Source organism: Dipodomys spectabilis, unplaced genomic scaffold (assembly GCF_019054845.1).
Source record: "Dipodomys spectabilis isolate Male_0828 unplaced genomic scaffold, ASM1905484v1 ptg000125l, whole genome shotgun sequence".
In the NCBI taxonomy this organism is placed as follows: domain Eukaryota; kingdom Metazoa; phylum Chordata; class Mammalia; order Rodentia; family Heteromyidae; genus Dipodomys; species Dipodomys spectabilis.
In genome coordinates, this window is record NW_024870802.1 from 23,325,732 (window position 1) to 23,339,705 (window position 13,974).

Below are 13,974 nucleotides of genomic sequence, written 5' to 3' on the forward strand. Positions count from 1 at the left end.
AGTCCAGTAAGAGCTAGGCAAATAAAGCTAGATCCAATCTCAACTTCATCCAGATCAAAGACCCTGTGCCCTGTCTTCTCAACCATCTTCAAATGGTATGGCATAAGAAAGTTATCGGGTGGCTTAGTAGTAGAGCGCTTGCCTTGCATGCATGAGGCCCTGGGTTCAATTCCTCAGCACCACATAAGCAAAAAGAAAAAAAGCTGTAGCTCAAGTGGTAGAACACTAGCCTTGAGCTGAAGAGCTAAGGGACAGTGCCCAGGCCAAGAGTTCAGACCCCACGACCAACCCCCCTCCCCCCCAAAAAAACTTAAAAATAAAGTTATCATGGGTGAATGACATGAATTCATTTGTAGGGAATAAAGAATGAAATCAGATTTTTTTTTTTCTAACAGTGCTGACTTGGCTGCCTGATTGATAATGAAATTAATTGATTTGACTATTTAGGTTCTTTGGTAGATATCTTCTGAAAATTGGTTTGGCTGTTCAAGGTTTTGGCCAAATATATCTAAACTATGTGTACAGTACTAAGGACATTAGATAGAAATTGTAGCTATTACAGTATATAAGTTTTAGATGTCATCCTTTAAAATGTACAAAGGAGTAGATGATATTAAAAATTCTTTCAAAGGCTTAGTGAGTAAAAGCTTAAAAAGACTAGTGGTAGGCAATAATCCTTGAAGTGAGATGAATCTTGTGGATAGGAGATGCCTCTGGCCTCAGTTTGCCACAGTTTGCTCCTGGCCTTGAGCTTCCTGCCTCGGCCTCTTTCTCCTCAAGGTCCTTATTCAGACCTCTTAGCATTTCTTTTTTTTTTTTTATGATTCAAATGTAATGTTTATTACATGCTTATTACTGTGCCCATTATTAAAATACCCAAAGAAAAATCAGTTTAAAAAATGCCCAACTGTCAGTCCAGGCAGTATTGACGTTTCAGCTTGACTGGTTCATGGTAGAGCATAAATAGGTGGGCATCTGAAGCAATTCCTTACAGACCCAGCTTGGTTCTCCTCCAGTGTCTTCTGTTGGAGTTGTACCTGATTTTGTTACCAGTTTTCATCCGAATCCACTGGGGAATGGGGCGATTTTGCTTTTGTTTCTTAGCCAGAAACCGCTTGATTTTGAAAGTCTTGTGAGAAGACATGATGAGAAGCTCTGGAAGGCACAGTAACCACGATGGCGAACAAAAGTTGCTCATAGCATTTCTTTTTTTTTTGGGTCCGGTCGTGGGGCCTGAACTCTGGGTCTGGGCGCTGTCCCTCAGCTTTTCAGCTCAAGGCTAGCACTCTACCATTAGAGCCACAGCGCCACTTCCGGCTTTTTTCTTTTTGCTTATGTGGTACTGAGGAATCGAACCCAGGGCCTCATGCATGCAAGGCAAACGCTCTACCACTGAGCCATCTTCCCAGCCCGCTCATAGCATTTCTTGTATGGATCAGCTAGTCTATTTCTCCGAGGCACTGATTTGAAGATAGATAGATAGATAGATAGATAGATAGATAGATAGATAGATAGATAGATAGATAGATAGATAGATAGATAGATAGATAGATAGATAGATAGATAGGCAATGACAGAAAAAATGCTATTCATAATCAAGGTCATCAGACATTATTTGAATACTGATCACATGTCAGAGTACTGTGCTCACTGAAGTTGGAGTTGAAAGATGTAGATTCAAATCTATGTCTTCAACTTATTACATCTTTGAACTTCCTTAAGCTTCACTCATTTTATTTGCAGGACTAGGATCCTGTATACCAACCTTGAGACTGGCACTAAGGACACACAGAAGAGGATATGACTCTGGTGCCAAATTGTCTCATAGAGACACACACTCATCAAATAGTAAGAACAGTAGAAGCATATAAAGGGTATAAATTTTAAAATGGAGGCCAAAGGTCAGCAATTAGTTGTCAGGATGATAGACATTCTGATGCATAGTATACTCTACACAGCATCATTTTGCATTTCCTCTGTGCATTCTTTGCATGAATCTGTGAAGGATTGCTTGGTAGGAGAATGCAAAACTCTTGGCCCATCCCCATCACTGCTGCCAAATAAAGCAGCTGTGCTGTCAAGTGATACTTGGAAATGATGCCTTTCCAAGGTCTTTCTGCAGTGAGATTTTGCCAATGTCTTCATTTCCCCCTCAGAGAAAGAAGTGCACACTTCTATGTTGAGAGACAAGGTCAAGTCAACATAGGTAAAAGAAGTGGAGGAGACAATAAATGAAGTGTGGAAGAGGAAAGGATCCCAATCAGCTGGACCACCTCTCTCAGGCTGGCACTAGGGTCAGGGACAATTAGTGGCTTTGATTTTTTTTAAAAAGGTAATATTTTGTAGTAGCAACATTTCACAACTAGAATTGCCACATATCACTGGATCTGACTGTGGACAGATTATTCTAGAGAGAAGGGAGCTCTGCTCCCTGCAGCAAGGGCCACCAACTTTGACTCTAAATCGTGTCACACAGACACCTTCCTGTTCAGAATAGGAACTTTGCCCCGAATTTCTCCAGAAAGATGGACTTTCATAATAGTTGTATCTGTGACTTAGTGAGAAATTTCATGCTTTACTAAGCATGCCTCACCCATAGTAAAACACTTGGAGAGAAGGGAAGAAGGTAGTCAAGGCTGTCATCACCAGGTGATGGTGGTTATTGAAACCACAAGAGGGCACTGTACATCATGGCCCTGGAGACTGTGAGCAAAGTGTTTTACATAAGCTTTTGCTACTCTACCAAGAAATGAGGTCCATGGGTATCTCAGACAATTTCCCAGAACCATGTCGGTATTGTTTGTATTATTACCTACTTTTCTTAATTAGTCTTTCAGTAATTGGGAAGAACATTTAACATAAAGAAAACTAAATTTATGGGCCCAAACAAAACAGATTACACTAGATTTTGACAACCACCTGGAGTATCCGGTCACAATTTCTGTTCCATCTTGCCTCTCTAAGTTCTAAGCACCGAATTGTTATCCAAGACTTTGCTTGAGAGCTGATTTATTGTGTCTTAAGAGGTGTGTGGTGCGATGGCAGTGGTGTTTTGGAGATAGCTCATACTGGATCCTTAGAGCCAACTGTTTGAAATCAGCAGTGGCAGGATTATTTATAGCACAGAAATTGGCAAATGTTACACATAATGGCTTTTTATTCCTAGAGAACATTTTTCTAAGAAAAAAAAAAACATTTCATAGCAATGCTTGTTACAGAAAATTCTTTGATTAGAGAAACAATGTATTCTTTAAATGATGTATTCTTCTAGTGTCTATTAGGAGAAAAATGGCCTTAGTAAAAACAATTACTTTGCATTACTAGAATATTATGATTCGCATGCCTAAGTGCATTAGAATGAAAGCTGAAACTACAGATTGAATCAGTACCCAAGAAACAAGAATCTCATAGAAGTAACGTTTCCCTCAAGATTCTCAGACACAGTGAAAAAATACAGGTAGGAGACAATTTCTTTTTAGCTTGTCTCCCCTAAAAACCTTCTGTCCATTTTTGTTCAGCAGCACAGTTTTCAGAATTTGCATATGGAGACTACTGGTCACCTTTACGGCATAGGACACTTTACCTGCTCAGACATGTAGATTCTGTGAATCAAATCATGTGACTTCAGTTTTATGATATAACATTACTATTAACAATTTTTTTTTACTAGGAACAAATTGATAAGTTTTGGATATAGAGTATTCTGTTCCTTTTCTGGCATCTTTACCTTTCCGTATTAATAGAAGTAGGAACAAGAGATTTGGCATGGAAAACAGCTCAGTGATTTGTTATGCTTTGCCTGTGCAAGGCCCTGGGGTTTGAGCTGCAGTGTGCACTTGTGCACGCACGCACGCACACACACACACACACACACACACACACACACACACACACACACACACACCACATACAAACACAGATTTTTTTTTCAACTTCCATGGTGGAGGATCCTTTGTCAATCTTCCTAGCCTTACATACACACAGTTATACCCAGATATGATTCTGTGTATTAACTATATCCACGATTACTCCAGAGACTTGGAAAAACACTGAGAATTTCATTTGTAACATGCTTCACTTACAGGCCCTTGAAGTTTCTTGTCTAGTCCAGTTTTACTGAACCAAAGGGAATGTTCCACAGAGAAAAATGTGACTCACGTTTGTAATCTCAGCTATAGAGGAAGAAGAAGTAGGAGGATTTTAGTCCAAGGCTGATTTGGGCAAAAAGTGCAAGATCTTCATGAAAAATAACTGAAACAAAAAGGACTGAGGATGTGGCTCAAGTGGTAGAGTATCTGCTTAGAAAGCCTAAGGTTCTGAGTTCAAAACGCTAGTACCTCTGACTCAAAAGTGTTAATTCCCTGTGGGTTATATTGCTTTTTCAAGAATTATTCAGGGCTGGGAAGGTGGCTCAGTGGTAGAGTGCTTGCCTTGCATGCATGAGGCCCTGGGTTCGATTCCTCAGCACCACATAAGCAAAAAGAAAAAAGCCAGAGGTGGCGCTGTGGCTCAAGTGGTAGAGTGCTAGCCTTGAGTTGAAGAGCTGAGGGATAGTGCCCAGGCCCAGAGTTCAGGCCCCACAACCGGACCCCAAAAGAACAACAACAAAAAAGAATTATTCATTAGCACTTTGTAAAAGTGTTTACCATTTAAACTTGCTTGAGTTTGTTAACTTATTTCTCAGTCCTCACAATCTTCAGAGGTAGATAACTCTCATCCTCATTTTACACATGAGAGAAATAAAAACAGAGAGAGGTTGATTAGGGTAGTGCTGATTTAAACTACATATGTATCCATACTCTACCCACAGTGAGTTATTGCCTTTTTGCAAGGGGAATGACTTAAAATCAGTTCCCTTCCTCTAAAAATGGGCATTCCTTTTTATAGTGTGAACAGCTAGAAGTAGCAGAACAATGAATTTCATGATGTGATCAAGTCTTTCCCGTATTCTTTAAATCAGAATTTCAGATCCAGAGTCAAGAGTACAAGATGAAGGCATTGATTCCCACTCCTAACAGTCACAGCTTCACAAACACTCAGAAGCTATTTCCCCCAGCTGTTGTTATGCAAGTAAAAGAGAAACAAATCTAGGGCTGGGCTGGGGCTAGTGGCCGAGAATATACAAAGTAAGTTAAAAAGGAAAACAAGAAGAGTGAACTGTTTTCCACTCACTTGTTCACATTTCTTCCTGTTTTTAGTTTTTCCAGGACTCTTCTATACTGTAATATTTTAGGGGGAATAAGTAGGGGTGTATCTCCCATACTCATTCTTTTGGTGCTTCTGTGAATCTTGAGAAAAATATTCTATTTATGAGATTTTTTTGTTACTGTGTTCAACTGTAGTTTCAGTTCTTATTCTAATGCTTTTACACCAAAGATTCAAATTCCTCTCTTCATCTTCCCTTCATAATCACTTTGTTCCCCCCAATGTTCTCCCTCATCTCTCTTTCCCACTTACCTTCTTTCCCTCTCTTTTTTCTACTTGTCTCCTGCCCTCTTTACCTCCTTTCCTCCCTTCCACCCTTACTTTATTTCACCCTCTCGTCTCACAACCTCAAACACTTGGATAGGTAAATGTTTGCCTCCTCTCTTCACTCCCACATTAAGCGAGGCCCAAAGGCTACTGACAAACCATATCATCACATCTCCAAGTGTTTTCTTCTGTGTCTACCTTAGCTCTGTTCCACGCATCCCAACTTTGGCTCATTCCTCTCCTAAATAGTGTCTCACCTTGTAAATTGTTGCCAGTTTTTAACTCAAGGGCAGCCATTAAGTTTTGACTGGTATTTTTTTTTTTGTCATCATTACAGCACTATGCTAGAAAGACTCAGGAGAAGCTTTGGGGCTCCAAATGGAAAAGGCCAAAGTTCCCTGATCAGTTAGTGATGCCTAGCACCGCAAGAAGCTGGGAACAAACCTTCTTTTAGCTTCTCCTGGCTTTGTCTTATCCATTTCTCTCAGAGCAATGATTGAAAATGTTAGTGTGATCCAAGATGGTGATCACCGGTGCTGGGGGGGAGGGGTGGCCTTCCCTCCTCTGCTCCCTGAGAAGGAGTGAGGACGTCGGGCTTCTACTCACGCCGAGTCTTGGATCCTGGGTCATCTCTGGTCTGCAAACTGCAGGATGAAGATGTCCACTCCTTGTCGGTTCTTGCTAGTGTTGAGTAGAATCTGCTCGTCCGCTGCGTCTGGCTCCTTCGTCCCGGACTCTCTGTGTCTCAGGTGACCACCTCTCAAGGGATGGCTAGATACAGCTATTTGACTGGCCCTGCTGACATCTCACCTTGAATGGACTATAAGATATGTCACAGTATGGGCTCCTGGAACTGTACTTGCCACCAATTAAAATTCACCCAAGAATTCTGTTTGGATAGCACTCTGGACACCAGTAAAGGTCTTAGCTGACAGATATTCCATATCCCTCCTCCCTCTCTCTTGGTGCTGAGTGCTGATTTTTGTTTCTGAAAGGAAAATGGCATTAAAAATCGTTTTTTAAGCTAAAAAAAAAAAAAAAAGAAAGAAAATGTTAGTGTGTGTTAGTTTAGTACTTGAGCATCCCTAACCGTTTTGTCTTGACCATGTCAGTTACATCCTTCCTTGCTCTTCTAAAGTCTCCAGTAGTGGAGCTTAGACTCAGTGTATTGGAGCATCAGTGAGGGAGAGAGGTTGGGGTGATAGTCATTGAGCAAGCATGCATGCATAATCTCATTGGTATTTAAGAACTTGATAATGTCCACCCTCATCTTAGCCAATTATGATTTACACTATGTGCTAGTCTGGATGTTTGCAGATTTCTTGCTCCTTCACATGGGTCAATGCCCATCTTTTGACTCACTTCTATAGCTCTGCCTGACCTTCATCTTGAACTCTACCTCCTTCGTGATGCCTTCTTTGGTTCTTCAAAGTGGTCAACAGCCCCAAGAACACTTCATTTAGGATGGCTATATTTAATCTTGCATAGTATTTATCTTGTGACTGGTTTCTAATTACCCTGTTGCCAGTAAACAGAGAGAAAGCCCTTTAAAGTAATCTTTCTGTCACAGGTCCTTTGTGTGGCAGGTCCTTTGTGTTCTGGCTTCTAACAACCACACTGATGGTGCTTTCCCTCCATAACCCCTTCACCTGCTCTGCCCCTCTCACACCAAACAACTTGGAGCTTCCCAAACTCCATTTTCTTCCTTCATTACCTGTACATGCCAGGCTTTATTATATGAAGATTGGCCTAATGGTTACAGTTCTTCACCCCTGCCTGGAACCACATCTTCTGCCCTGTGACATCCCTTCCAGAGATGAAGACCATTTCCATCCCTCTGGAATGGAAGGTGGCCCGGAGCCCTGCTTTGATCCACCCAATGCTGTGGAAGTTACAGTGTGCCAATTCCAAAGCCTAGGCATTGGCATGGCTTGCATGTTTCCATTCATTTGCCTTGTAGCTTACCCAGCTGCCATGCGAACAAACACAGCCAGTGTGCACAAGAATAAGAGGCCATGTGGAGTAGGGACAAATTGCCCAAATGGAGGTCATGCTACAGCAGCATCTCCCAGCTCTCCTTACCCATCAGTTTTGTGGATTATGAGCAATTCCCAGACCAGAACTGGGCCCAGCCATAATTGCTGACATAATTGTGAGCTAAACAAATGGTTGTTATTTTCCACTATTAAATTTGGGGTGGCTTGTTGTGCAGTCATAAACAGCCAATATGCAGGGTTCACAGCTGCCTTTTTGGTCTCAACTTGGATATAACATCTTTGTCAAAGCCCTTTCTGAGCCCATTTGTTGTTGTTATTGGTTGTGGGGCTTGAACTCTGGGCCTGGGCGTTATCCCTGAGCTCTTCAGCTGAAGGTAGTGCTGTATCACTTGAGCCATGGTGCCACTTCCATTTTCTGGTGGTTTATTGGAGATAAGAGTCTCATGGACTATCCTGCTGCAATCCTCAGATCTCAGCCTCCAGAGTAGCTAGGATTATAGTTGTGAGCCACTGGCGCCCAGCTCTGGTAACTTTTTTTTATAAGGTTGCCTTATGTATTACAGAATTACTCAGAGTCAACTTTTATAATTATTTGGGCATTATCTCTTTCTTATATTGCATTTTAAGACGTGTGTGGGTATGGGGGTGGGGTAGGAAAGAAGCTGGGTCTAAGCATGCTTAGGCAATTGCTCTACCGCTGAACCACATCTTTTCCTGGGATCGTAAGATTTTTTAGGTAAGGAACTTTGGCTTATGAATTGCTAATGGAATTTAGTCCGTTAGTGCAAATGTCTTGTATTCCACAGATGCTCAGAAACTATTTCTGAGTCAAGGAAGGAAAGGATTATAGTAGATATTGTATCCATAGACTACATATATTCTTTGTTCTAGATAACACTGATCTGAAGGCTAGTTTGTTTTGTTTGTTTTCCTCCCTAATTCTTTGCCTGCATTTGAAAATCAAAGAACTTGCTATGAGCATTTGTAGTATGACTTTTCTTTAAAAATCAGGAAGATCTTTGGGCTTGAATATCTTCATGGAACCAATGAGTGGTGGCTGTACAACCCTTTATAAAGACAGGACATACATTTTCCCCTCTTTCCTTCTCCACTGTTGTTCAGTGCTGTTCTCTGGAAGACAGAATCTGTGGGTTTACCTCATGTGCTTACTGGCTCAAAAGCACTTAACTCTTAGGACAGCTGCTGATAAATATGTTCTCTTATTTACTTCTGTCTCCAATATGAGAGCGATGGAAGTGGTTCTTTTTTCCTTGGGCAAGGAAGCAGAGCTTATGATTCTCCTCTGTGAACTAGTTCTCTTTCCCAAACAACTTTCAAGAATAATTCAGCTTATCACCTGTCTAAACTAGAGTCAGGTGTTTTTTTTTCATAGTATAATTGGTGGCAGTAACTGTGGCTTGGCTAGAGGCATCTTTTCCCAATAGTTCTGGCAGGCCTGTCAGGAGACCATGCCTGTTTTCTGATGTTTTCTCTTTTTATAGTGCTCTTAAGAATCCTCATAAAACTGCTCCTCTTGGTTTGTTTCTCCCATGATGGATGGAAAAGATTTTTTCAACAATGTGAGATGAAGTTAGAGGACATTTGCTTTTGTATTTAATCTACTTATAAAACTTACAATTCAATGACTGGGTGTTTGAAGATGAAATCCCTGAGTCAACAACAAATTTCATAACATCTTTGAAAAGAAACTCAGCCAGGCTGGTTGATGTTCAGTAGGAATGCCAATCTACCAGTTGTTTCCCTTGGTACCTGCTTTGATTATGCAGTAGCCAAGAGAAACCAGTAGCTAAATGTTTTGAATATATTAACCTTAAAGCTGACACACTGGACTGGAAGAAATACTGGTTTTCAAATCATGCTTTCAGCTCTGGATTTATTTACAAAGCAACAGACTTGACAACTTGGTCACAGCAACAGGATTTGATAACCTAGAGTCATCAAATCTTTTTTGTGAACACCAATATAGTGATCCAGTTTAGATAAACCTTTCTCTCTTATGGAGCATAGAGGTTAACTTACCTGGACAGAACAGGCAGCTCATCCTGTTCTCTTGATTAGTGAGTGATTGAGCAGGTAGAACTCCCTTGGTTCCCGCAATCCTAACTAAATTTGTTTCCTACAGTTTCATCACTCAGACCATTGAGCTCAACCAAATACGAGATCGGCACGGTCCCTCCTTGTCTGTATTAAAAAATAAATTATGTTTCCAGCAATGATAATTTTTAATTTGATGAAGTATAAGAAGGTGGCCTTATCCCTGATGGTGGCCATATCCTGATTAACAGCTATACATAGGCATATGCTGATGCATAGGTAGAATTGGCCTCTTTTATTAGCTGTGTTGAGTAATGTGACTTTCCCATATATCCAAATACAACCCTTTAAAAAAATGACAAGATTCATGATCATGGCAGAATACTTTTAAGTATGGTTCATGAGGATGGCAAAGATGACAAAAGTTCCCCAAACTCTTTCCAACAAAACACTGTAGCATTTTGAAATGGTTCTGTATTTTTTTTTTTTTTTATCAGTCATGGGGCTTGAACTCTGGGCCTGGATGCTGTCCCTCAGCTCTTCAGCTCAAGGCAAGCGCTCTACCACTTGAGCCACAGCACCACTTCTGTCTTTTTCTGTTTATGTGATGCTGAGGAATCGAACCCAGGGCCTCATGCATGAGAGGCAAGCACTCTACCACTGAACCACCTTCCCAACCCCTCTTTATGTTTTTAATAGCTTTGGAATGTGAAGTTCTTTTTCTTAACAGTGCAAAGTGGAGAAAAATAAAAACATTCTCAAGAAAGAGTTTTGAAATGTGTTTCACATTTCTAGAGGCTGTTAAAAATGACACATTATCATCCTGTGTGGTGCCATTTCAGTTGAGTCTCGTTGAATTTTCACTTTTGCTATCTGTATGCCCCTGTCCAGAAACATGGATTATGATAATTTCATAATATTCTGTTTCTATGATAATACTAATTTTTATGATTAAGGGAAAAGAACAGTTGTTAAAATTGTAAGTAAATTGAAAACTGCCACAATCTGAATGAATCTAAGAGCCTCTTCCATTGTATGAAATACATGTTTTTTTCCATGAATTTATGTGACCTAAAGACCTTTTATGTTTAATTCCCTATTTTTTTTACTATGTTTTAAAGTTAAGATGGTATTTGATATTAAATCTAGTGTGTGAAAAGCAGAAATAATTCAATTTGAGTTGAGATACTCATTGCACTAAAATAAATCTAAAAAGATTTGTAGTTAAGCTAAGAAATCATCTTTACTAACTGGCATGGTGCTTACATTAGTCAGGATGGGTATTAGGTTTGTTGTGGAAACAAATGATTCCCTCACCCCCAGATCTTCATTGCTTAACATGTAAACATTTATTTCTCACTGTGTAAAGTATATTCCTGGTCTGATAATTCTCTGATGTTGGTTTCTTCCATCTGGTACTCAGCAATCTTGCAAACTGCCATCTGGGTCACATGGTAATCAGGGCTGCAAGGACAGAACAAGAGAGACTACATGGAACTCACACCCCCTCTCAAATGCCTCAGCATTAGATATTTCCGTCTAGAAGTGACACGTGTCACTGCCACCCACAGCCCATTGGCCTATAACCACCAGAAGAGAATACATAACCTTGCTATATGTTCACAAATGTGTGGAGAACAAGATATGAATGAGTGCTGCAAGTCTTCACCACAGTGACCTTGGGCAAGTAACTTTATCTCTGTTATAAGGGGATTGGCTTTGGTCCCTTCAGAATTCTACCTCTTCTCACAACTCTTAGTCTAAATGTTTGTTTTCTTTGATCACAATTGTGACTTTAATTAGTTTTATGCATTATATTGCTGTCACTCTGAGGTATCAAATAATACTGGCAAAAGACACATGTTTATGATGTGTTAGGTAGCTGATAGCTAAACTAGAGGAATCAGAGAGCAAATGATCTATTGCTCTTCTTTGTTTGAGGAATTGGGGTTTCAGGCCCAATTGGTAATTGGTAGGTAGGAACTTTAGCACTTGAATCAACTTTGGCACTTGAATCTATTTCAGTGACAGGACCTTCAGTTATTTAACTTTCCTATGACTCAGGTTGTGTGTGTGTGTGTGTGTGTGTGTGTGTGTGTGTGTGTGTGTGTGTGTGTGTGTGTGTGTGTGTGTGTGTGTGTGTGTGTGTGTGTGTTTATGTGTTTGCCAGTCTTGGAGCTTGGACTCAGGACCTTGGTGTTGTCCCTGAGCTTTTGTGCTCAAGGCTTATGCTCTACCACTTTGAGCCACAGCTCCAAATTAGGCTATTTTGGTGATTAATTAGAGATAAGAGTCTAACAGGCTTTCCTTCCTGGGCTGGCTTTAAACCTCAGTCTTCAGATCTCAGCCGCCTGATTAGTGTGGATTACAGACACGAACCATCAGCACTCAGTTATGGCTCCATTTTTTAAAACTCCAATGTAGACTGAGAATGGAAGATAGATATAATACCATTTCATAAAGTTATTGTGACCATTAAGCAATTCATGCAATGTTCTCCTTAGTGCCTGAAACATACTAAGAATTCAATAAATTTATTTTATTTCATCTTAAAATGATTTTTAAAAGGTGTCTATGTTCCTTGCTGTGTCTTAATATGTGTCTACATGTAATATAAAGTTGTCAATAAGTTTTTAGGGTTGTCATTGTTGTTCTTCTTGACTTGGTTAGATAGGCTGGTCCAACCCACCCAAGTCTCTCATCTATTGCCACATAAAATGGAGTCATACATAATGCCTCATGTAGGAGATGTGGTTACAAACCTCCAGCCCTTCTTGGCTCTGATACCTAAGATTGTCTTGCCTTGACCTCCAAGATTCTTGTCTGGTTTTCCCTGTTACCTAGCTCTGGTTTTCTCTGGAAGACTTAACTTGGCTTTTCCTTTAGAATCTTGAGAATTTTACTTCCTTCAGGTAGAAGTTTCCAACCCTAACCTCAGCCCCTCAGAACCCAAGCTCTATCTCTACTTCCAGGCTGCACTGATTCTTGGTCCTAGCCTCAACAAAGTAAAGGACACATCAGATTGAATCTTTTATTCTATTGGCTATACCTTTTGAGCCTAGGTATTTTCTTCTTTTTTTTTTTTAAATTGTGAAAATACTGTACAGAGGGGTTAAAATTACATGGGCAAGATAATGAGTACATGTCTTAACAAGCATTGTAGCCTCCTCTTTTTTCCCCCCTTCCCATCCCTTTCCATCATCCTCTCCCCGCACCCCCCCCCAACCCTCCTCCCCCTCCACCAAAGTTGTAAAGTTCGTTTTTGACATAACGACTTATACATCCCATTGTTGCAATGGATCCACCTGTATCCCTATTTAAACGATTTGTTTTTTCCCTTCCCCTCCACAAATTATACTGACATCAGATACAGTGAAAGCAGGGGTTATACCATGGGGGAGGGACATACAAAGCAACAAAGAAATATCTTATAAATGTGTTGAAACAATCGCATGAAAGAAAAACACATTTGAACACATATCTTAGGGTTCATTTCCCTAACATCAACTTATCTGACCTTTTCTGCTTGAATCAGACATATACTAGTTATTGCAAATAAGGGAAACCAGGGGACCTATGTTTCTTTGGGCCTGGCTTACTTTACTTCATATAATTTTTTCCAAGTCTTTCCATTTCCTAACACATGGGGCAATGTCATTCTTTCTGATGGAGGCATGGAATTCCATTGTGTATATATACAACATTTTCTTGATCCATTCATCTACTGAGGGGCATCGGGGTTGGTTCCATATCTTAGCTATGGTAAATAAGGCTGCAATAAACATAGACGTGCTGGTAGCTTTAGTGTGGTCTTGTTTGTAAACATTTGGATAAATACCCCAAAGTGGGATTGCTGGGTTATAGGGGAGCTCTAGGTGGAGTCTTTTGAGGAACTTCCATACTACTTTCCAAAGTGGTTGAGCAAGTTTACACTCCCACCAACAATGCAGTAAGGTTCCCTTCTGTCCACATCTTCTCCAGTATCTGTTGTTATTAGAGTTCTTGATTATAGCCATTCTAACTGGGGTAAGGTGGTATCTCAATGTTGTTTTGATTTGCATTTCTTTTATGGCTAGGGAGGTTGAGCATTTCTTCATGTGTCTATTGGCCATCCTTCTTTCCTCTTCAGAGAAGTCTCTGTAAGTCTTTACCCCACTTATTTATTGGGCAGTTGTTTCTTTGAAGATTTGTTGTTGGGGAATTTAATTTTTTGAGTTCCAGGTATTTTTTAGATCTGAGACCCTTGTCCGTTGTATGGCTAGTGAAGATCTTCTCCCAATCCATGGGCTTTCTATTGATCTTGCTAGCTATGTCCTTTGCCATGCAGAAGCTGTGCAATTTCATGCAATCCCATTTGTCCAACCTTTCTTTGGTTTGTTGTCTTTCTGGATCTCTATTAAAATTTTAGCCTGTGCCAAGGAGACCTAGGGTTTCTCCTATTCCATCCTGT

General features: G+C 40.3%; 1 protein-coding gene across 1 annotated transcript; it reads right to left on the minus strand.

Annotated features, from left to right (window-relative positions):
- Nucleotides 1-832: 832 nt before the first annotated feature.
- On the minus strand, nt 833-13,472 carry LOC122115941 (60S ribosomal protein L39-like). Its single transcript, XM_042689549.1, has 3 exons — nt 13,468-13,472; nt 4,030-4,037; nt 833-1,153 (listed from the first exon to the last, which is right to left on the minus strand). Exon 3 carries the CDS (start codon nt 1,142-1,144, stop codon nt 989-991), a length of 156 nt encoding a protein of 51 aa, XP_042545483.1. The 5' UTR covers nt 1,145-1,153; nt 4,030-4,037; nt 13,468-13,472; the 3' UTR covers nt 833-988.
- Between the last annotated feature and the right edge of the window lie 502 nt (nt 13,473-13,974).